At 41.1% G+C, this 21,938-nt stretch overlaps 1 protein-coding gene and 1 pseudogene across 1 annotated transcript in view; both read right to left on the minus strand.

Annotated features, from left to right (window-relative positions):
* Positions 1 to 500: 500 nt before the first annotated feature.
* LOC140906067 (ATP synthase F(0) complex subunit C3, mitochondrial pseudogene) lies at positions 501 to 891 on the minus strand (annotated as a pseudogene).
* A 5,405-nt stretch (positions 892 to 6,296) lies between these two features.
* RSU1 (Ras suppressor protein 1) overlaps positions 6,297 to 21,938 on the minus strand; it is a 186,342-nt gene continuing 170,700 nt past the window's right edge. Inside the window, exon 9 of the mRNA XM_073334125.1 lies at positions 6,297 to 6,846. Within this exon, the coding sequence (XP_073190226.1) occupies positions 6,744 to 6,846 (103 nt within the window). The 3' untranslated portion in view covers positions 6,297 to 6,743. The remainder of the gene's footprint in view (positions 6,847 to 21,938) is intronic.

A 21,938-nucleotide genomic window follows, 5' to 3' on the forward strand; every position in this document is an offset into this window, starting at 1 on the left:
AATAAATATAGCCTTAATGATAAGGCCTTAGCTGGAGCATGTTGTCCAGTTCTGGGTGTGCCCGGTTGGAGCCCCCTGTCCAGGATGCCACCTGATGTACTGGGGTTTAACCGAGCCTCTCCTGCTCCACCCACCTGGATTCCCTGAATTAGGCTCTGTGGCTTCTTGCAGCGTGCACGCATGCACACACAGCCTGAAATCAGCTGTGTGTGTGTAAAGGCTTACCCAGCACTCCCCTTTTGAGAGATTAAACCCCGAAGTATATTGTTTTGCACTGCATAGAAAAATCTGCACAGCGCAAACTCATAAAAGGGTCATCATCTTCATGGCGAAGAGAGATATGCATGACTTCTTGCCCCCCCGTTAGAAGTTACATAAAGTAGGTTGAATAATAATAAAATTTGTTTTAACTACAAAAGGCAGATTTTAAATGGTTAAAGATCGTAATCTGCTTTGGTCTGTTTGCTAAGCAAATAAAACGAAACACGCAAAGAAAGAAAGCAACACTCAGACAAAAGAGACCCATAGCTTCAGACAGGGCAAATCCCAGGATAGCATATGAAAACAGCTGCTGCTTCAGAGCGGGATTTCTGCCCTAACCAATGATTAGACTACTAAAGACGGTCCCGATACCAGCACCAGAACCAGCCACTCCTACTGTGGCTCCAATAAATTTGGCAGCAGTGGCAACGTCCCCGCTGACAGCCCTCGTCTGGAACTCTCTTAAGTGCTACTTGGGAGACAGCATTCTGGGCTCCATTAAGTATTGAGCTGCCCCCTCCAGTCCTGATCTCCGGCCCAGACAACACTGATGCAGAAATTGGCCTGTACAAGACTTGATCCTGCATGGATCGGGGCTGGGAAGGAGGCGAGCTTCACGCAGGTGAACATGGCAGAGGGCTGCAGGCTGGCGCTGTGTCCCTGGAGCCTCCTCGGTGCTGGAATCCGCCTCTTAGCTGCAGTGGCAGAGGTCAAGAGGAAGGCAGCTGCACTGGCCTGCAGCTTGAGACTTCAGGCATTGTTACTCTCAAGCCAGACGGCCTTCCGGCTCCAGCTCAACCCTCCTGCCCTCAGTTCAGTTCTTGCTTCGAGTTGTTTTTCAGGGTCTCTTTGGGTGGGGAGGCAGAGGAGAACCACGATGATGTCACGACCCTGCCTTATATAGCTCTTGTGTATGGCGGGAACCCTTTGTCTTCCAGTGGAAAAACACTGGCCTTCCAAGGGGTGGGGCAAGTACCAGGTGATTCAAACCCTTGTCTCTGCAGGGCTGTGGAAGCCATTACCCATAGGCTGTCTGGAGTGTCCACAGGAAGACTAAGGCCTTTCACATCCATTGTCTTTGCTAATGGGCCATCAGCCCTGTCTGGCTTTTTCCATTGTTGTATCTGAAGGACTAGTTGTGGGTGACACCCAAAGTAGCACATTTGGGCTGGTCTACATTGGCACTTTACAGCACTGCAACTTTCTCGCTCAGGGGTGTGAAAAAACACCCCCCCAAGCGCTGCAAAATGCCAGCGTAGACAGCGCTCCCAGCGCTGGGAGTTATTTCCCTCATGGGGGTGGGGTTTTTTATAGCGCTGGGAGAGCCCTCTGTGCGACTACACAGCCACGTTAACAGTGCTAGTGAAGACACGCCCTTTGAAATACAGATACATGCTCTATATTCCTAACTTCAGATTCCAAAATGATACATGCATACATTCAGTAAATCATATCTTACATGAGCCATCTTGCAGAAAGTAATCTCAGTTATGTCACATCCATATCAGAAGCATATTTTCATAAAGAATATGGAGGGTAACATTACACTGGGTACCACACTATGGGAAAGGTTGGAGTAAATCCAGAGAAAGGACAACAAAAATGATTAAAGGTCTAGAACAAATGACATACAGGGAAAGACTGCAAAAATGGTGTTTGTTTAGTTTGGAGAAGAGAAGCCTGAAGAGGGGACATGATCACAGTCTTCACGTATGAAAAATGTTGTTATAAAGAGAAGAGTGATAAATTGCTCTCCTTATCCACTAAGGACAGGACAAGAAGTAATGGGCTTAAATTGCTGCAATGGAAATTTAAGTTAGACACTGGGAAAAACTCCCTAACTGTAAGGCTAGCGAAGCACTGGAACAAATTAACTAGGGAAATTTGTGGAATCTCCATCACTGGAGGTTTTTGAGAATAGGTTAGGCAAACACCTGTCAAGGATGGTCTAGATAACCCTTAGTCCTGCCCCAGTGCAGGTGACTGGACTCCATGACCTATGATTCTAAAGGCCAATTTCTCTGAGGGGAGGACTCTTTTTAGTACTTCAACATCAGAAGCACAGGTTTCAGAGTAGCAGCCGTGTTAGTCTGTATCCGCAAAACGAACAGGAGTACTTGTGGCACCTCAGAGACGAACACATTTATTAGAGCATAAGCTTTTGTGAGCTACAGCCCACTTCATCGGATGCATTGAATGGAACATATAGTAAGATATTATATATTTATACATATACACACAGATACAGATAAGTTGGAAGTCACCATACAAACTGTGAGAGGCTAATTAGTTAAGATGAGCTATTATCAGCAGGAGAAAAAAAAATTTAGTAGTGATAATCAAGATGGCCCATTTAGACAGTTGACAAGAAGGTGTGAGGATACTTAAGGAAATAGATTCAATATGTGTAATGACCCAGCCACTCCCAGTCTCTATTCAAACCCAAGTTAATGGTATCTAGTTTGCGTATTAATTCAAGCTCAGCAGTTTCTCCTTGGAGTCTGTTTTTGAAGCTTTTCTGTTGCAAAATTGCCACCCTTAAATCTTTTACTGAGTGGCCAGAGAGGTTGAAGTGTTCTCCTACCGGTTTTTCAATGTTATGATTCCTGATGTCAGATTTGTGTCCATTTATTCTTTTGCATAGAGACTGTCTAAATTGCCCACCTTGATTATCACTACAAAAGGTTTTCTCCCCAGCCCCACCCTGGCTCTCCTGCTGGTAATAGCTCATCTTAAGTGATCACTCTCCTTACAGTGTGTATGATAACACCCATTGTTTCATGTTCTGTGTGTATATAAATCTCTTCACTGTATTTTCCACTGAATGCATCCGATGAAGTGAGCTGTAGCTCATGAAAGCTTACGCTCAAATAAACTGGTTCGTCTCTAAGGTGCCACAAGTACTCCTTTTCATTTTGCGAATACAGACTAACACGGCTGCTACTCTGAAACCTTTCAGCAAAATGACACCTTTGATAGTGCCTACCCTCGGCTTTGGTCTTCACTCCAAAACCTATTCATCACACTCACCTCTCGTTCCACTGGTCTGCTCCTGGGAAACCCAGAGCAGGTTCTACTCTCTCTAAGCAGATGTCTTTGAAATTTTGTGGTTATAACACAAGTTTGTTTATTCCCCAAAAATGTGGGTGCCAAAGGTCATTTTCGGCATCCTGAAAGCAGTTTCCAGGACATTATTTGAAAAACTAGACATAGTCACTTTAAATAATTGTTGATCTCAAATATCTCCCGATGGCTGGCCAGTCAACTTGGCTGTGCTATACCGGTAAGTGCAAAGGCATAAAGCAGAAATCTTAAAGATGGGCCTTGAACAACAGAGTGGCAAAAAACCTTGAAGCTAAACTCAGATTGCCCCAAACAATGACAAATCTGCTAATGAAAACATTGTTCAGAGGAGGAGAACTACCACCTTCTTAAAGCTATCGTAGTTCCATTTCCACAATGAGCTCCTTAATGGCACAAGAGCCTCTGCCACATCCTGAGACTCAACCAGCACCCACACCTGGAACCTACATGTATAACGGAATGGTAGAACATATGTGGATGGTGGCCAAGTAGGACAAGCATCTGGATAGACAGGTATTGCTATTAAAACAGAAACAGTCATATCTTCTAAGTAGCAAATATTTATACTCTGCTAACATGCAAAGGACCCATTGTGCTGGGCACTGCACAAACAGAAGAGAATCCCTGCCTGACTTTATAACAAGATGCAGTATTTTCCAGTTCTTAGAATGACATGGTGCAATAAATTTAACCTAGTAAAATAAAGCAAACCTTTAATTAGCAACCACAATATAGAACATACACAATCTAGACATAGTTAAAATTCAAGCTATTGTATATTTTGCTCTAACATGTTGGCACCGTTTAAAAATAAAAAGAATGACTGTACTATCTCTTCTCTAATTTCTCTTTTCTTCCCCCGTTTCCCTCCTTCCGCTGTGTATCTCTGGGCATATTTTCATCCTTTTCTGCCTTGTTTTCTGTTTGTAACGCTTTTTGTATTTCAGCTTTACTTACTCTCTCAGATTTTTTTCATCTTTCCTTGCTCTTCAAGAAAGCTCTTTTCCTAGTCTGCCTCCCTCTTCAGTTTAATACTTTTCCCATCAGGTTTCTCTCCAGCTTTCTAATCTCTACTCCTTTCATTCACTCTTCCCTCCCTTCACACTTGCAGATTCATTCATCCCTGGACCCTTCACTCCCGCTTTTCCCCACCAAAATCCTGTTTCTCCTCATCCTTCTGCCCCACTGAATGTTTCAGGTTCCTGAAAATCAGGCCACCTTTTGTAGGCACCTGAATGAGGATTTAGGTGCTGAATTTTCACAAAAAGAAAAGGAGTACTTGTGGCACCTTAGAGACTAACCAATTTATTTGAGCATAAGCTTTCGTGAGCTACAGCTCACTTCATCGGATGCATGAGCTTATGCTCAAATAAACTGGTTAGTCTCTAAGGTGCCACAAGTACTCCTTTTCTTTTTGCGAATACAGACTAACACGGCTGTTACTCTGAAATCTGTGGTGAACTTTGGCATCCATGTGGAGTCTTACAAATGTGGAAGACTCAATGGAGCTCAATCTGCTTACCTTCCCAAAGAGAAATTTGATGGGGTGACAACCACACTCTGTCAGTACTGACTGGAGAAGAGAAATCTGATAAGTGGTCTCCTCAATCTAGCAGACAAAGTTTTAACCAGAGCTAATGGCTGAAAGCTGAAGATAGAAAATTCACATGGGATAAGGCATTTTTTAACAGAGGTTAGCTAACCATTGGAACAATTTACCACAGTGGGTGGTGGATTTTCCATCACTGGCAATTTTTAAATCAAGATTGGATATTTCTAATATATTGTCTAGTTCAAACAGAATTTAATTTTGGGAAGTCCTATTCCCTGTGTTATCCAGGTAGTCAGATTAGACGACCACAATGCTCCCTGTCATCCATGGGGTTCTGACCTTGTAATCTATGAAAATTTGAGCCTAAACTTTTTAACAACTGTCTATGAGAGAAAGGGACAAAAAGGTAAAAGTTCTGTGTACACACACACACACACCCACCCCCTGCAACTTCCTCTTCTCACCCCCCAAACCTTACCAGTTAAGAATGGATTTTCGTAAATAAAATGTGCCAAATTTATTCCCCAAAAGGCCAAAGAACAGGCCTTTATTACAGTGGTGTTGATAATGCAGTGATCAGATATAGACTGTTTTATATAGTAAATAATTTATAATGTAAGACATTTGAACTGTTTACTTTTCTTATTTAAAGCAAATCCCACATCTCAGGAGTCTGGGCATGATTTTCTGCTTGCTGCCTGGATGACATCATAAAGGCTGCAATTGGTTGCTTAGGTCTGAAATTCAGGAGAGAGGAAACCTAGGGGTAAGGAAGGTCCTGACACCAAGATATGTTCCTCTCCATGCACCTTCCATTTAGCTTTTGCCCTGCTAGAAGTTATTTTGAAATCACTGTGTGTAAGGTTTATTTCCCCCCTCAATGAGTTCTCACACTACTTCTGATGTTAAACAATGGGTTGCTTAATCGCTGCACAACTGCAGCTTCTGGCCTTGGGTGTGGTGCAGGTTTTGTACAGATAAATATAACTCCTATGACATATTCAAAAGCTATTTACAACAGTCCTTCAATCCAAGTAATTTCAATGCAGAGATTTAAAAAAAAATTTATAGCGAAAACTCCAAAAAAAAAAAAATGTATTTAAACTAACCACTGAAGAAATAATTTCTTCAAATGAGAACGTTTTCTTCCAAATATAGTGTTTGGCAGCCCTTCACAGAATGTTTTTTTGTCTCCCCTCTCCCCAATTTTAAAACAATCTTCAAAGGAAAAAAGTGTGACACACTGATATGAGAAAAACATGAAACTGATGAAAATATATCACTTCTTAGACAGAAGGCTTTACATTTTAACTAACTTGTATCAGACAAAATGCCATAGTACAACTAAAAATGAAAATAAGTAACAAGAACCTAGGCTATGTATATTCACCAAGAACATTACCTTATTTTTTTAAATTCTATTGAAGAATGCAACACAATACAAATAAAGATTTTATTAAAATCACATGTAATATTATACGTTTTATATTTACGTACTTGTGCCGGAAAAATTATAAAGCATAACAGGACATGTGATATATGTGAACAGAAAATATTTCATTGTTTTTCATATACATATAAATATAAAAGTTAAAAATGGTGTCTGATAGTGATATACTTATTGGCTACATGGCTTTAGTAGTAATTAGGAGAATGTATAATATTGTATTCCTTAAGCAAGGTCTTAAAAGCAGTGCATTTGGCAGATTGCTGTTGATTGAAGAGAGTCTTTGCTTTTTTATAAAATGGGTAACAGCATTTCTTCAGTAAACATTTAGAAATATTTTAGGCACATGCAGGAAAAAAAAGAAAAAAAGCCTTAAAAACGCTGGCACATGCCAGTGACTTATTTGTTCTTCGCTGCCAGAGGTTTACGACTGATCTTCTTTGACTTATCATTGTTCTTCTTTGGAGGTTCGGGATTTGCCTGCATATGTCTGCCATAGAGACTGCAAAGAAATGAGACAAAAACATTTGTGATACCAACACTATCATATGGGCTTTCAACCAACTGCACATTACGCAATGCATTTAGTTACTGAAGCTCAAGAAAGCAGAGGGTCATTAGTTTATTTTATCTGTATATGCTTGAAATTCATATTAGACTTTAAGCTGCAGTACATAGTATTAGTTTTCTTTGACTCATCAGGAGGTTAACACTAGGAAAAACGGGGTTTAAAAACCGTAAAGGAGGAAATCAGTTTTGCTTTCAGAAACTGGCAACCTTTATTCAGCACAGTTATGGAATAAAGGCTCAGAGTATGTGTATTTAAGTCAACATGACAAAAATTGGGTTAAACTGGAGAGACAGAGTACCCATTTACAGCACAGTGAGCATCACGCCTAACCAGAAAACCCAAGGGCTTGATAATGTGACAGAGAGCAATGGTGTCAGAGTCTTCTCTGTCTGTTCACACATGATTGATAGTAGTGGGATAGCTACCAACACATCAATGCCACATTAATAAGTACCACTGATTAAATGTTGACAAAGTATCTAACAATTAAGATGGCTAGCATTCACAGCAAAGCTAAATAGACTATATGGCTGAGAAGATTTAACTAAACATCAGAAAATTAATGAATAATCCTGATTAAGCTACATTGAAAGCCCACTCAAAATAAATACAGCTCAAATTTAACTTCCCTTATTGACACAAACTGCTTTTTAGAGACATTTTCTGAGGGGATGTCAGTGTGTCTAGAGGAGAAAGGATCCTGAGCTTTGCTTTCTTTAAGGCTTGGTCTACATTACAGAGTTCGGTTGACATAAGGCCGCTTATATTAACCTAAATATGTCCGTATATACACTGCAGCCTTGCTCCTGGCAGTGTAAGTGCCCTACTACACTGACATAACTTCACCTCCACAAGAGGCGTAGGGCTTATGTTGGTGTAGTTAGGGACACACAACCTCTGTGTAGATACCGCGTTCCTTACGTCCCTTACGTCGGCTGTTGGCTGTCATTCTTGTCAATTTCAAGTCTCCACTGGAGCCGTGAAATTGACAAGAAAGCCAGCTCCTGACTCCCCACCTGGGCTCCTGCTGGGTCTCTGCTCAAAGCTGGGCTGCCACCGACTCCCAGCCCTGCTACCCTTCCCGGAGCACGGCAGTGACCAGACTTTGGGTGCAGCTCTCTGGGAGTGGGAAGGCAAGAAGTCCAGGGGGGCATCTGGACTTTTCAACTGAGCCCTGGCGCTCAGCCCCCCCACACTGCCCCTTTTCAGTTGGTGGAAGCACTCCTTGTGAGGATGTGCACCACCGACAGAAAGAGGGTAGCGTGCACGCACATCAGCCTCCTCAGCCACCACAGTAATTAAGATTGTAGTATAGATTGTAGTATAGTCCCATCTTAGTTGTACAAACACATGGAACGATGACACTACTGAAATCCCTCTGAAAGGTGTCCCCGCATAATACCTCAGTATCATTCTGCTGTCTCAGTGGCTATCCATGCTATCAGATTGCCAACCAAGTTTGACAATAACTTTTTGAAATTAACATGTGCTCCTTAACTCAAAGTTACCTGCAGTGACATTTCCCATGAACAGAATGAATGGCATTATGTTAAGCGATAGGGTCACATATTCCCAGAGTGAAGCTAAGAGCATCCTAATGCAAGATGTTCACTGGTTTCAACCGGCCTGACCAGTTCAATACATCCCAATTCATTAATGTCCTACACTGTATTGGATACGTGTCATGGAAGGTATCACTGGAAAACTAAACACACTGATCATTAATATTCTTGTGGGTGTATGCATGGTAAATGCCTGAGGGTTCATAAAAATATGAAGAAAATGTGGAACTGAACTGCATTTACTAGACTAGTTCGGAGAGTAGGTAAACCGGTTTCTCCCAGTCAAAGGACAGGCTGACACCTCCAGCCAGGTGTCAGAGTCAATTAGCAATCACATTTCAAACAGCAGTTCATTTGCATTTCAGCAAACTCCACTGGGGGAAATAAAGCAGCATGGAATTTCTTTTACCAGCAGTCTCCATATTTACTTCCTCACAGCTTGAATTAACTTTACTCTGGGGCTTGCCTTCCGACGAATCCATTTCAAAGGTTCACTGGACCATAAAAAAGAGGGGCAAAGAATCCTAAGTTGTCTTTCATCTAAGATGACAAAAGAACTGAGCACGCTGGACTTTGTGGGAGCTCCTGACCAGAGGGTGGCCAGCTTCTTGCTGGAAGGTAGTATGGTAAAAATCTTACCTTGAAGCAAGACTGTAGTTTTGTTAAGTCTTGGTCTCTAGAAAGCAATTTTCACTTTTATTTGCTTGTAACCATTTCTAATTTTATCCCTCATACTTGAACTCACTTAAAATCCTATCTCCTTTTGTTAAGAAATTTGTTTTACTTTTAATCTAAACCTATCCAGTGCTGTGTTTGAATTCAAGTTTGAATGGAAGGAGAAAACTCTTGTCAAAAGACACTTTAAGATAAAAATAAAAGAGCTGACTCTTTTGTGGCTACATGCAACTGATCATTTAAAGCACCATTAGCGACAATTTTATGATGTTTAAAAGTTACTAGCTGACAAATGGAAATACATGCTCAAATCTGCAAACATATACTATGTTTTACTATTTAAGCTTGATTTCTGACGCTAAAGAAGCTTTAACATGACCTTAGAGTGGAATACAAACATTTTTCATACATTGCTATTAATCCTGTTTATTATAGTATTGCCTAAGGACTAACCAAGAAAGGGGCCCGACTGCGCTAGGTGCTGTACAAACCCAAAGAGCATACAATCTGAATATGGAGAAATTCAACACTGGGCCCTCGCAGGGTTGAATTTAAACAGAATCCCTGGATCTGAGCCCCAAAACCACCAGAAAGTGCTTTTCTCACCATAGGCACTAAAAAGCAGAAGGGGATACAGGGGTCTAGGAGCATCACTGCACAGCTTTCTCTTCACCCTATCCTGCCCTCACAGCTTCTTCCCATCAACTGACATTGGCTCAAGGTTGGGTAGAGGAAGGGCTTTAGAACTGTGGGGTCAGAAGAGGAGGAAGGAGGACTCTTACGGCTTGGAGAAGGGAGAGGAAAGCTGGGAGACTGCTGAAGTAAGTTTTCCATTCGTTTCCCAGGTGGGGTTTCTGGAGGGGAAGTGGTATTTCTGGAGGGGAAGTGGGTGGATATTGGAGTCCACATTTTCTGTGCTTTGGGAATGTATGATGTATATTTTTCTTTTCTGAATGGCACTGCTGGAGTTATTTCACTTTTTTCCTTTTTCTTGTACGGTGGTAAGGCTGTAGTTTAACAAAAAGTGTATACAGATTCCTAAGTATCTGAACTGGGTTCTGGCATGTTGCACAGAAGAAACTCACTAATAACTGGGGGAGACATTGCAAATTATGCATCTGGCAAATCAAAAGTAAATGAACATATATTAGTCATATTTTTTATTGTTTATCACAACATGTATTTTCTCTCTTGAGAACTGACAATATCTCATAACACTATGTAATGTCCTGTAGTACAGCTTGTTGGCTATAAACTAGCTGCTGAGAAGTGGGGAAAGACTGCCTTTTTGGCACAAATTTTGAAGTTTGCAGATTGGCATAATGTGGGGATTAGTGGGGGTTCCCCTGAGGGATGTGTGTGTGTGTTTTGCCTGTTTCATGCACGTTTCTGCTATGGAGAGGCTGGATTCTGACAGTGTTAGTATAAACAATGGAATTTTGTCAAAGGCCTAATTGGGCAACACTCTTTTTGATCATGTGTCACAAAAATGTTAAATAGAAAAACCCATTCAGTTGTACTTTAAAAACAACAACAGTGGTACAGTTTTTTCTTAAAAAAGAATTGTGTATAAATGGTAAGCAGTGTATTTAGGGTTCTAACATCTTTCTTCTCCCTTCCACCATGCGTGGGAATATTAAATTAGTAGTAGGACCTTGGCTTAACTTGTAAGTTTTCCCTTTCATAAGACATTCCTTGTGCCTTTTCTTGTGTGAACCTAAAGCTTCCTTCACTGAGTTAAACTACTCAAGGAACTTGGGTTCCTTCGAGAAGTTTCAAGTAAGTTTCAGTTGTGCATTGCTATCTCAGCTCAAGATATACTCCTTGAAATCTATCAAACTAAATAGTCCGCTATGCAAAGGGAGAACCAGGATCAGACATCTTCAGATTGTATCAACTCTCCAGGACAGGGACCGTCTCTCTTCTGTGTTTGTACAATACCCAATACAAGGAGGCCTGTATCCCTGGTGTAACAACAACATGCAAAAAGAATAACAGGTACGCCTCAACCTAACAATACATTCGGGACACAATTTTGCCTTCTCTTATACTAGGGAAACTCCACTGAAGTCAGTGAAGGTAGAACTGGGCCCCAGATGTTCTTAATTTTAGTGGGTTTAAGTAATACCACCAGAAGTCACTCCTGACTCCTCACTCAAAGATACTGAACTGGGCTATTCAGAGGGCCTACCTATATTAATTAAAAGAAAATTAAACTCCATTTGGTTAGACTGGATCTGGGCTCCATTTAATCAACCCATGCAGTGATTTGTGGTACCTATTATAAAGATACTGTGAGCACCTGGAGTTTGGAATGTTGAATTTAATGGTGCCCACTATCTATGGGAATTGATCAGTAATCTATGTGCAGATGCCAAAGGCATGGCACACAGCTTTACATCTGGTAATCTGTAATATCATATGTTTACATGGATGTTATAGTTCTATGAGGAAATCTACATCCAAATCTCTATCAAGCAAAAACTAAAGCATGAAACCTGGATTGCAAACACACACTTCAGATATCTGTAATTATCCCATACAGCATCTATCTCTATATATAAAATAAACATTTTTAAAAAATCTCTGGTGAACACAACTATTTCCACATATACAAATATCACAAAACCCCACTGCATTTTCTATTTGCCCGACTGGAAGTAACAAATAAGAACACTGTAGCTGCTACAGCAAAACTAACAATATCATGTGAGAAAGATGCTCATTAAACTTCATCATTCTGTCCTCTTTAATGATGCCTTTACTTAATAAAAATTCCTTAAGCAGTTGCAAGGATATTAGGCGAGGTCTTTGGTTATGTATCAGGGGTCTAAGCTGTCACTAGCAAGCATGCAGTTCAGGAGGTGCATTCCCAAGAGGAAAGACTGAATACAGCTTTCTTGTAATAAATTCAGAGAATCAATAACTGCAGCTTGCTACATTACTTAAGCATTTAAGAAAGTAGGTGATCCTTCTAAATTAAACTACAAATTGCTAAATGTTGCAATTTACAGTGTTAACAGGCATGAACTGAAAGGCACTAACTGGCATGTAATGTGAAAACACTGAATCTTATTAACATCTGTAACTTTAAAAAAATTACTGTTTAAAATTCACAAAGTTAGAAAATACTGTAAAATATTTTTTTAAAAATAAACATCAAAATAATTTCCCACATGCCCTTTCTAGTCTACGTTACCTCACTCAATAACTAAAACCTACATCTAAAGGCAGAGAGGGGAACAATGAACAAGCACAATCATAGCAAAAATGTGTTAAACATGCAGAGGAAATATCTAAATAGTTTGAGACCAGTCTCAGCTGATTTCAGAGTAAGGATCAGATTCTGATTTGGATCCCCCAAAACAATATGTGTAGATCTGTGTTGGCTGCAGACTGTTTTTTTCAAGGCTAAAAACATGTGGCATTAGAGGACAGAACCTTAAGGTAAAAGGTTTGGGGCCCTGAGCATTTTCAAAGAGATTTCAAAATATAGCCATGGGAAAATGCATTGCTTTGTCACTGTCTGGCTAAGGCATAACTGTAGGGGTTTTTATGTAGAGTGCTATACATATGTACAGTTAGACACAATCCTGGATGAAATTCCATCATCTGGTAAGGTACCATAAAAGGTGAGAAAAACATGAAAGATTCAAAATGCTGCTGCTTGCTGTAAATACAATGCTAGCTACTGTAGTTTGTATGCATTGATTATTATAATTAATACCTTAGATACTGTAGCTAAATATTTACTTCAAAAGAACACACACACACACACACACACACACACACACACACTTTCTCTCCCCCAACCCCCAAGCAGGTTTTAGCCCTGCCTGTCACTGTTTCAGTATCTCCATGATGCAAATGGGGCTGGTGTTCCCCTCTGTGGGAGCTGCTACATTACCAATGCTTCCTCAAGGTAGCTCTTGTACGGGGAAGGAGACAAATCCAGGGACTGCAGTTCACCTTTGCAGTGCATGAAGGATGGGATTTTTAACTACTTTGCAAATGTCTTAAAATTTGTTAATTTACCAATAACTTATGTTTATTAATTAGGTGACTGCTAAATTAACAATAAAACAAACAAGTAATATGAAAATCTGGTTTCCTCACACATTCCAAAGTGAACTGCATTTCCTGTGTTCTAAGTAGGGCAGTTCAAATAATTAAAAATGATTCACTTATTCAATTAATTTAGCTTCACCTCTATGTTTGCAAATGCTCTGAGAACAGATGGCAGAATTGTCAGATGTATTCATTATTTGAAATTATTTGTGAATTTCTTCAGCAAATAATTCTTGATATGCAGCTTGTTAGAGAACAGTTCACTGCGCATATTCAAAGCTCAGGCTGTGCTGGTTAAACAAGTCTTGTGGTGGTGTTTCTGCTTTCAGATTGGTTGGCTAATATCACTAAGCAACAATGAAGTGCTGCCAACATTGTAACAAAGAGCTCCCACAAAAACGTTTCATCTCAGTCAGATACACATGATGTTTCCTGGGTAAAATAATTTCCCCACCAAAATGCATCCATCAATTCCATACTCTTCCCTTCTCCAAATCCATCAGACTTTCCACTCCATCACTCTTTCCCATTTCCCAACACCTTATGGTAGCTGCTCCATGTGGCTCCTTCTCCTAGCAGATGTACTTTACTGCAGCACCAGTAATGGCAGGAAGATATCCTGCAACCTCAACTGGTAGTAGCAGATGCCTTGTCCTGCACCTTCTGGCAGTGGCTTGGTTGTCAAGTAAGGAACAGGTAGATCGCCTATAGTGGGGAGCTGTCAAACCATGGTTCTATATGCGGTTTAGAGTACACATGGGCAACTGCTGTAGCTCTTGGAAGTGTCAGATCAATGGCCTTCCTCAAGGCTCAGATCTTTCACTGATACTGTTCAATGTGCACATCACTGACCTGCCAGCTACATTCTCACACAAGTTTAATCTGTGCTGACATCTGCTGCAGCTACCTTGCTCAGTCCTTCTCAGAAATTGACATGGTCTTGAGCGATGATATGAAGCTCATGGCAGACTACTGTAGTTGATGGCGCCCACAGACGAGCTTTTCCAAAACTCGTTTTAGTGCATTTCATCTGCTAATGCAAGCCACGAGTTTAAAATTTTCCTCAACAGCCAATGTCTGCAGCATGATCTAAACCCACTTTACTGCAATGTGATATTGGATAGGTCATTAATAAACTACAACCACTTGAGAGAAGATGGCAGCCAAAGTCAGCACTTGAACAAACATGCTCAGAAAATTGACTGGTTTGACCTGGGGTGGAGCACCTGGATCCTTAGAACATCAGCCCTGTCTATTCAACAGCAGAATACTGTGCTCTTGTCTGTTGTCGCTCATCTCACATGAGGCTGGTTGCTGTAGAGCTTAACAAAGCTATGAGTATTGCTACTGGGGCTTTACAGGAAACTCTGTTGCCATAGCTACCAATACTTAGTAACTTAGCATGACCGCGTATTCGTTGAGAGAAGGCCTTTGTCATGCTGCTGGCTAAGATCCATGAGAACAGTGACCTGCTTTTGTACATAGGCCCCTTCAACCACCTGCCAGCTTACCTGTCTTCTAGACGCCCTTTATGGTCATTTATGCCCCCACAGGACATGATGGTGGAATCTGCTTGGTGCAATAAGTGGTCAGCGACTATAGTCGTTAATCACTCTTGTCACTAACTCAACCATTTGTCTACCAGAATTTGATTTGCAAGTCACCTGTGGTCATCCCTGTACTGGTTTCGAATAGGATAGGACAACTGTGTAGCCACTCTTTAAATGGGGCTTTTCTAATGACCCGCGAAGCAGCTGAGGTCAACTTCAGTCTACGTTGCACATCCTTGACGAGTGCCCACTAGCTTATTTTGACGCCGGGCTTCCAGCTCTCCACCCGGCTGATGACGAGGCCATCAAATGGCTGGGCACATTAGGCACATGATGATTATGGGTTCTACAAAATGATGGGTCTCATTTGGGTTTTGATGTGGACAAGTTTCGGCTGACTGAAAACTACCAACAAAAGTGAAATTGACTAGCCTATTTACACACTCCAAGCTAAACCAAAAGGCACAAAGTAAATAACAAGAAAAGTAAACTAGGTTTCTAAAATGTTAATTTTTAATAATAATACACTTTAAGGTCAGAAGGGAGTATTGTGATCCTCTACTCTGACCTTCCTGGTAACTCAGAACATTGGACTTTCCTGAATTAATTTCTGCTTCAAGTTCAATAGCTGTGGTTGAACTACAGCATATTGTGACAAAGCTCTGTCCTTGTCTCTGTGGGTCCCGCGTTCCCTGGAAGATTTCGCTAGCCTCAGGGGCTCACTGTGACCCTCCACATAGCCCTTCTCTCTCTAGAGGAAACAGTCACAGCTTACTGAGACATTTTCATCATAAACCAGCAAGGAAGGTGAGCAGAAGCAACCCTCCCTCGCACAGTCTCTGTTGTCTTCAAGTCTCAGGGAATCGGGGAAGGGAGGGGAGAGCCTGGGCCCGCCCTCTACTCCGGGCTCCAGCCCAAGGACCTTAATAGTAGCAGCTATGGTAGCTGACTTTTTGGAAATAGGACGTGTACAATTCCCTGGGCCACTTCCCCCAGCAGCCCCCACTCAGTATCTCCTTCACCGCTACCTCAGGGCCTGCTTCCTTACGCCCGATATGGATTTGTACTGCTTAGTTCCTCCAACAGCGCGGCTTCCTCCTACAGCTCCTGACACACGCACCTCACTAACTGGGAGGCTTTTAACTAGTTCCAGCCAGCCCTTGATTGGCTTCAGGTGTCTCAATCAACCTAGCTATCTCCACTGCTTTCTAGAAGGATCTTAATTGGCCCCAGGTGTCTTGATTAATTCAAGCAACTACCATTTGGTTACCATGGTACCAGGGATTTGTTTAGCCTAGGGCTAACATACCTGTTCCTCACTACTTTACCATAGCCATCTGGCCTTGCCCTGTCACAATATATTTTAGAAATGAGCCAAACTGGATCTAAAATTTTCCAGTGATGGAGAATCCACCATAACCGTCGGTAAGTTAATAAGGCGTCATTAGTAAGGTAGGTAAGGAAACTTTTACTGGCTTGTGACGTTTAATCTGACTGTGATTTTAGGTAAATTAGAAACAGTAGCTTTGAGAAAGACTGATTTTATCCACAGTTCCTCGAGTTGATCTTTCTGTGTTAATGAATGTTAAACGTTTTTGTTAAAGAATTCCAAGAGGATGCTTTGCAATTCTTTTATAATAAAAAAAGCCATCTTTTAATACCCTCTGAGCATAACACCTTTTTGAATTTTGTACCTTAGATGGGCACCTTGATAGAGGAGCACTGTTGGAAGCTTATAAAAAATCCCTTTAAAGAAAAACAGACAGACCAACACTTGCAAAAATGACTAGAGATTTTGTGTGTCCCACTCAATACACATTAAAGAGGCCTGATTTGCAGCAGATGGGTGCTCAGCAAACCCTGAAACTTTCTAAAACTGCTGAGCACCCATCATTTAAAAATCAGGCCTCTTTAAGGAGTAATGGGTTGGGCACCCAAAAATTGAGTCACTTGAAAATCTTGGACAGTGTGTACAGCAAAATAGAAGCCATGAAGGGGATCTCTATAAAGCAATCAAATGAAGAAGCAGAATTCACTTATAACTTAAAAAACGCTCCTCTTCCTACTCTGTGAGCAGAAATCTAAATTAAGATTTAATTTAGGAAGTCTGTGACACTGACAAGATGTCCCCAAACAAATCCAGAATAATCAAAAGGATGCCAGAAGGGGTTGTGGGCAGAGGGTCATCTTTCTCCACGTAAGGTAGCCTGACCCAAACTAGCTCAATTTTGAACGGGCAAGAATCATAATTAGAAAATATTACTCACTTAGACCCTAGGTTTGCAAGTGGATCCACAACGATGGACCTCATTGCTCATACCGAGTCCCATTGAGTATCCCATTCTGGCACAAGGGGCTGCTTATACAATCCTGATTACTGGATCCGGGATCTTAGATCTTTCTCAAAGCATGGAATATTTTTATAGGAAATTTTGCTTAGATCCTTTAGACATATGCAACAATGGGCTAGACAGTGCCTATCTCCAAGTGAGGGGTGGCAGGTAGCTGCAGCAGCCCAAGAAAAGAATTGTGACATTCAGAATCATAACTCACTCACTCCTTCATTCGCCCCATGCTTCATGAGGGAAGCAATCTGCTACTGGCCAACATCAGGGTACTTCTCAATCTGTGACAGTTCACATCTGTTGGCCAGCCACCATCCCGCTCTGCACAGGGAGAAGAGGCCCAGTGAAGCCTGCTCCGCTGTCCATGTATAAGCTGGTGAAGCAGGTTGTCTATACAGTGGAATAAGGGAACACTTTACATCTCATCATGTCTCTGCATGGGGCAAGTGATAGTTTCCCAATCTGTGAATATCTTACTGTGGATACATACAATTTACTTGAAAATGAAAGTGTCCTCCACCCCTTCCATCTCCCGCTCTCTTCCCTAGTAGAATGCTTGCATGCATTTTAGAATATTCAAATAATGGAGAAACTCAGTTAGGTTTTTCTCTAAGCCCTTACTCCTGAGAATATCCATTGACATCAGTGGGAATCTTAAAAGATGCCCCCCCCTTTTATACCTTCCCCCCCTTTCACAGCTTAAAATGTATTTTTGCATTGACATGTTTAAGCAGGAGAAGGCTTTAGGCACTGGTATCCCCCCCAACTCTACAGACCCGAAGGGGCCAAGATGTCCTTTTGGACAAGTGGCATCCTCCAATCTGATGAATGAGAATGAGCGGGGTCAGCCACTCTAGCAAGAGACAGTGCAGGCTGTGGAGCAAAATACATCTACGAGGAAATGGTGCTGGTCACCACTAGTGCGTCTGTGATTTCTTTACTCAAAGTGATCTGTATCATCATACCTGTGTCTTGTGTGTGCCTTACTGTATGAGCATGCAGTATATAAATCTGCACACTGCACTGTTACACTGATTTATTTGGTTGGGACTATAGTCTGGGCCACTGACTTGAGATCAGAAACACCTGCCTGCTCTCAAACTAACTCTGGACCAACACTGAGCAAAAATGCATAAATCTTGTTCAGACCTTCCCTGTCCAAGTAAAAAAAAAAGTCTTCTTTAATTCCTCCCTTACATTAATGCTGCCGTTCATGTTAAGCCCTTTCAATTTAAAACCAACACTTATGGTTTTTTTTCTTAAATGTTTCAGGAACTGATTTCAAGGTTCTTCATATAGTTCTTGGTAAAAATGGCTAAGTACTAACTGAGTGATTTTCTTTAAGTTATTCTATGGATAGCAGTTATGCATTTCTTTCCCTCTAACTACAATTAGTTTACTGATAAAAAGAAGAGAACAAACTCCAGGAATATTCTAATAAATGAACATGATTTTTTACAAAAAATAAAGTCTCCTGGAATTAACCTGTGGCAGCGATACTTTATGTTGGGGTTGGTGGATCTCATTGCTTGTAGAAGAGGGAAAACTCACAATCCTCTGGGTGTTGGGACAGCTACGCTACTGGAGGAAAAGAAACTTTGGGTAGCATAAAGTTGCCATAGTTGCTCCTATGCAATCTCTCTTCTGGCCATCAGTGCAGGGGGCATGGTTTGTATTCTACTACTCCTGAGTGATCCCTAGCTCCTTTTCTTCACTAAGGAGTATGCAAGGGAATAAAATGAAGCAGAAAAGCCCGCAAATCTATGGAAGAATGCAGCCATGCCGATAGGCCAAGACTATAACAGGGTTCAAAACAGAACTAGATAAGTTCATGGAGGATAGGTCCCTCAATGGCTATTGGCCAGGATGGGCAGGGATGGTGTCCCTAGCCTCAGTTTGCCAGAAGCTGGGAATGGGTGACAAGGGATGGATCATTTGATGATAACCTGTTCTGTTCATTCTCTCTGGGGCACCTGGCATTGGCCACTGTCGGAAGACAGGATACTGGGCTGGATGAACCTTTGGTCTGACCCAGTATGGCTGCTCTTATGTAGAAGGTAGTGGCCCCACTGATGCATGTGTTGGGAATGAATGACTGTGGCAAAGGCCAGGGTTGTGCTGGTTTATACAGGCTTCCTAGAAGACATGCTGGTTTTACCGTCCATGAGCCCCTCCTCTGCCGAGCTGCCTCAAACTCCTTCCCCCAGAGGAACGTGGGGCAAACACTGTAAGTATTCTATCAGGACCATCTAATCACAGTTAAGGGGTTTCATGTTAGTGGGTGGAATTAGGGATCACACTTTCCCTGTGACCTTAGTGGCAGAGGTGAAGGGTTCATAGATTCACAGAGTTTAAGGCTAGAAGGGACTAAGAGATCATCTACTCTGACCCCAGGTATTTCACAGGACATTACATTTCACCCAGTTGCCCCTGATTAAGCCCAACAACTTGTGTCTAGCTAAAGCTCATCTTTCAGAAAAGCAACCAATTTCTCCCCCTCATACCTCCTCCTCCAATTCCATTGGAGAAGGAAGAGTGGGGAAATTGGAGAGTTTCCCTTTTTTTTTCCTGATTTTTTGTAACCAGTCTGCTTTAGCAATGCAAAAATAGACTTTGTTGTCTCTCATATGAAATCCTTCTTCAGGTTCCCAGCAGTGACCCTTTTAACTATATTAACTCCATGCCATTGGTCCAAAACAGCCCAACTGCGTTGACCTCCAGGACACATGGCGAAACCCATCTTTGTGAAGAGGAGCTTGGGGAGAGTGAGGCGGATCAGTGTGAGGATTTTGTTTGTTTGCTTTTAGGGTTTATGGGCTATATGGGGACAGAGCATTGGTGAGAGGTGTTTACTAACTGGGTGCTGCATGGAATTTACTGCTATTTTTAAATGTATTCTTAACTGATGGAACGGTACCTAGATAGCGGAATAGGCTTTTTTCTTTTTTTAATAAACTGAAATAAAAATAAGTATAGTTAGATTTAGGATTTAGTTCCTTGGTAATTCTCATCTCAAAGTAAAACCTGCTCACTCAAACTTTTCCCACATCACATATTTCCTTAAATCAAAAAACCCTACAATTTTGCAAGACAGAGGTCAGTAACTCCTTGTTCATGGAGAGCTAATTACTAGTCTATGGACCTTCCAGATGTATATTTGGAGTTGTGGGGCATCAGAGATCATGACACACATACTGATTACCACTGTATCATGAAACAACTGGCTATAAGGGAAGTGCATCTCCATTTTCCTGTCAATTTTGACCAGAGCAGTACACCATTAATATATGGAAAATAATTAATAAATTAAGCAGATCTTTAGTTTTTTTTCCATGGCTAACACTATGCAGACAAAGCTGTTCTATTCAGGAGAGACCCACAGTACACAGCAGCCAATAATCTTTATGGTAACACTGCAGTGAAAATGTCATTTATTGTAATGAACACAGATCATAAGGTAAGCCCCCAGCTACCTCTCCATAATTTTTCATTATACTCTTTCTCGCTGTGTTATAGTTCAAGAGTACTTGGGGAATTATACTGAACTATACTTACTAGTCAGCTCTTCATTACTGATATCATACTGTTAAAATGTAATTGAGCAATCAGCAAACTGCACCAGTTATTGAGATAGCACAACACACTGTTCTGATATTTACCTTTTCCTGTTTACATCATCCCTTTCTTTACAACGTGATTCTCAAAACAAACTTGGCCACAAATAGGAACAGTATCAGAGCACAAGGAGATAGACATGCAATATTTATAGATAGCATTTTGAGAAAAGGACTGTGCTCCCTTTGAGCTAACAAATCATAACAAATAATTAATAAGAGGCTTTGCTGGCAACATTTCACCTGATTTCATTTTCAACAGTCCTAGATGAATTTGAGGAGATGAAGAGCATGACCTGGCAAGATGAGTCCATAGCCCTTACAGCTGGTGAAAGCCAGCCGAGAAGACTTTGGTCCAATTCTGATGTGAATTGTTAAATATGTCCCACTCCGTAAGAACAAGACGCTGACCACCCTCTAACAAACACTGGTTAAACCTTTGCTCATTTAACATTAAAGACCTTGCTCAATCTTAAAACCTTCACGCTTTGTGGATGGCTATGGAGAAGACTACAGTGGAACAGAACTCTGGCACCATCTGATACTTCTGACTTCCTGGATCTCTATCACCCTGGTTTCAAGGCCTACGACAGAGACTGTATTAGTATCCTCAATGGGCAGCTCTCCTTACCAAGCTTTCATTTAGATGCAGTGATGGTGAACTATAGGTTTGATTCTGCTTCCAATAAAATCAATAGAAGTTCTGCCATTGACTTCAGAGAGTTCAGGACTTGGGATATAATGGAAGAGCAACACTCTACACTTGAAGGAAGAAAATGCAGGCTGCACATTATATAAAAGGAAAACATTTTACAGAGATAATATCTCAGTATAATTTTCCTGGAAATCACTGAGAATTTGTATTTCACTTAACTACTGAATAAAATGGCTCAGGAAGTGCAAAGATACTGTTTTCTAGATTGTTCACAGTTAACATACATATTTCATAATAAATTGTTTTATAATTAGTGTTAGCAACTCAGGTATTTTTTGAAAACTAGAAAAACAAGCACCTCTTTATGATACCAACCAAGTACCATGCTCATTATTTAAATTATCTAGGCAAAGTCACTGATATGCAGTTTCCATGCAGCAAGATAGGTATATTGGCTATAAAAGTCCACAAAGCATTAAAAAAAATATTGTAGGATATTGACATGTAGCCAGGGTTTAGTTAAATGTGCTGTGGAATGCAAATTTGAAACATGG

Source organism: Lepidochelys kempii, chromosome 2 (genome assembly GCF_965140265.1).
Source record: "Lepidochelys kempii isolate rLepKem1 chromosome 2, rLepKem1.hap2, whole genome shotgun sequence".
Classification (NCBI taxonomy): Eukaryota; Metazoa; Chordata; order Testudines; family Cheloniidae; genus Lepidochelys; species Lepidochelys kempii.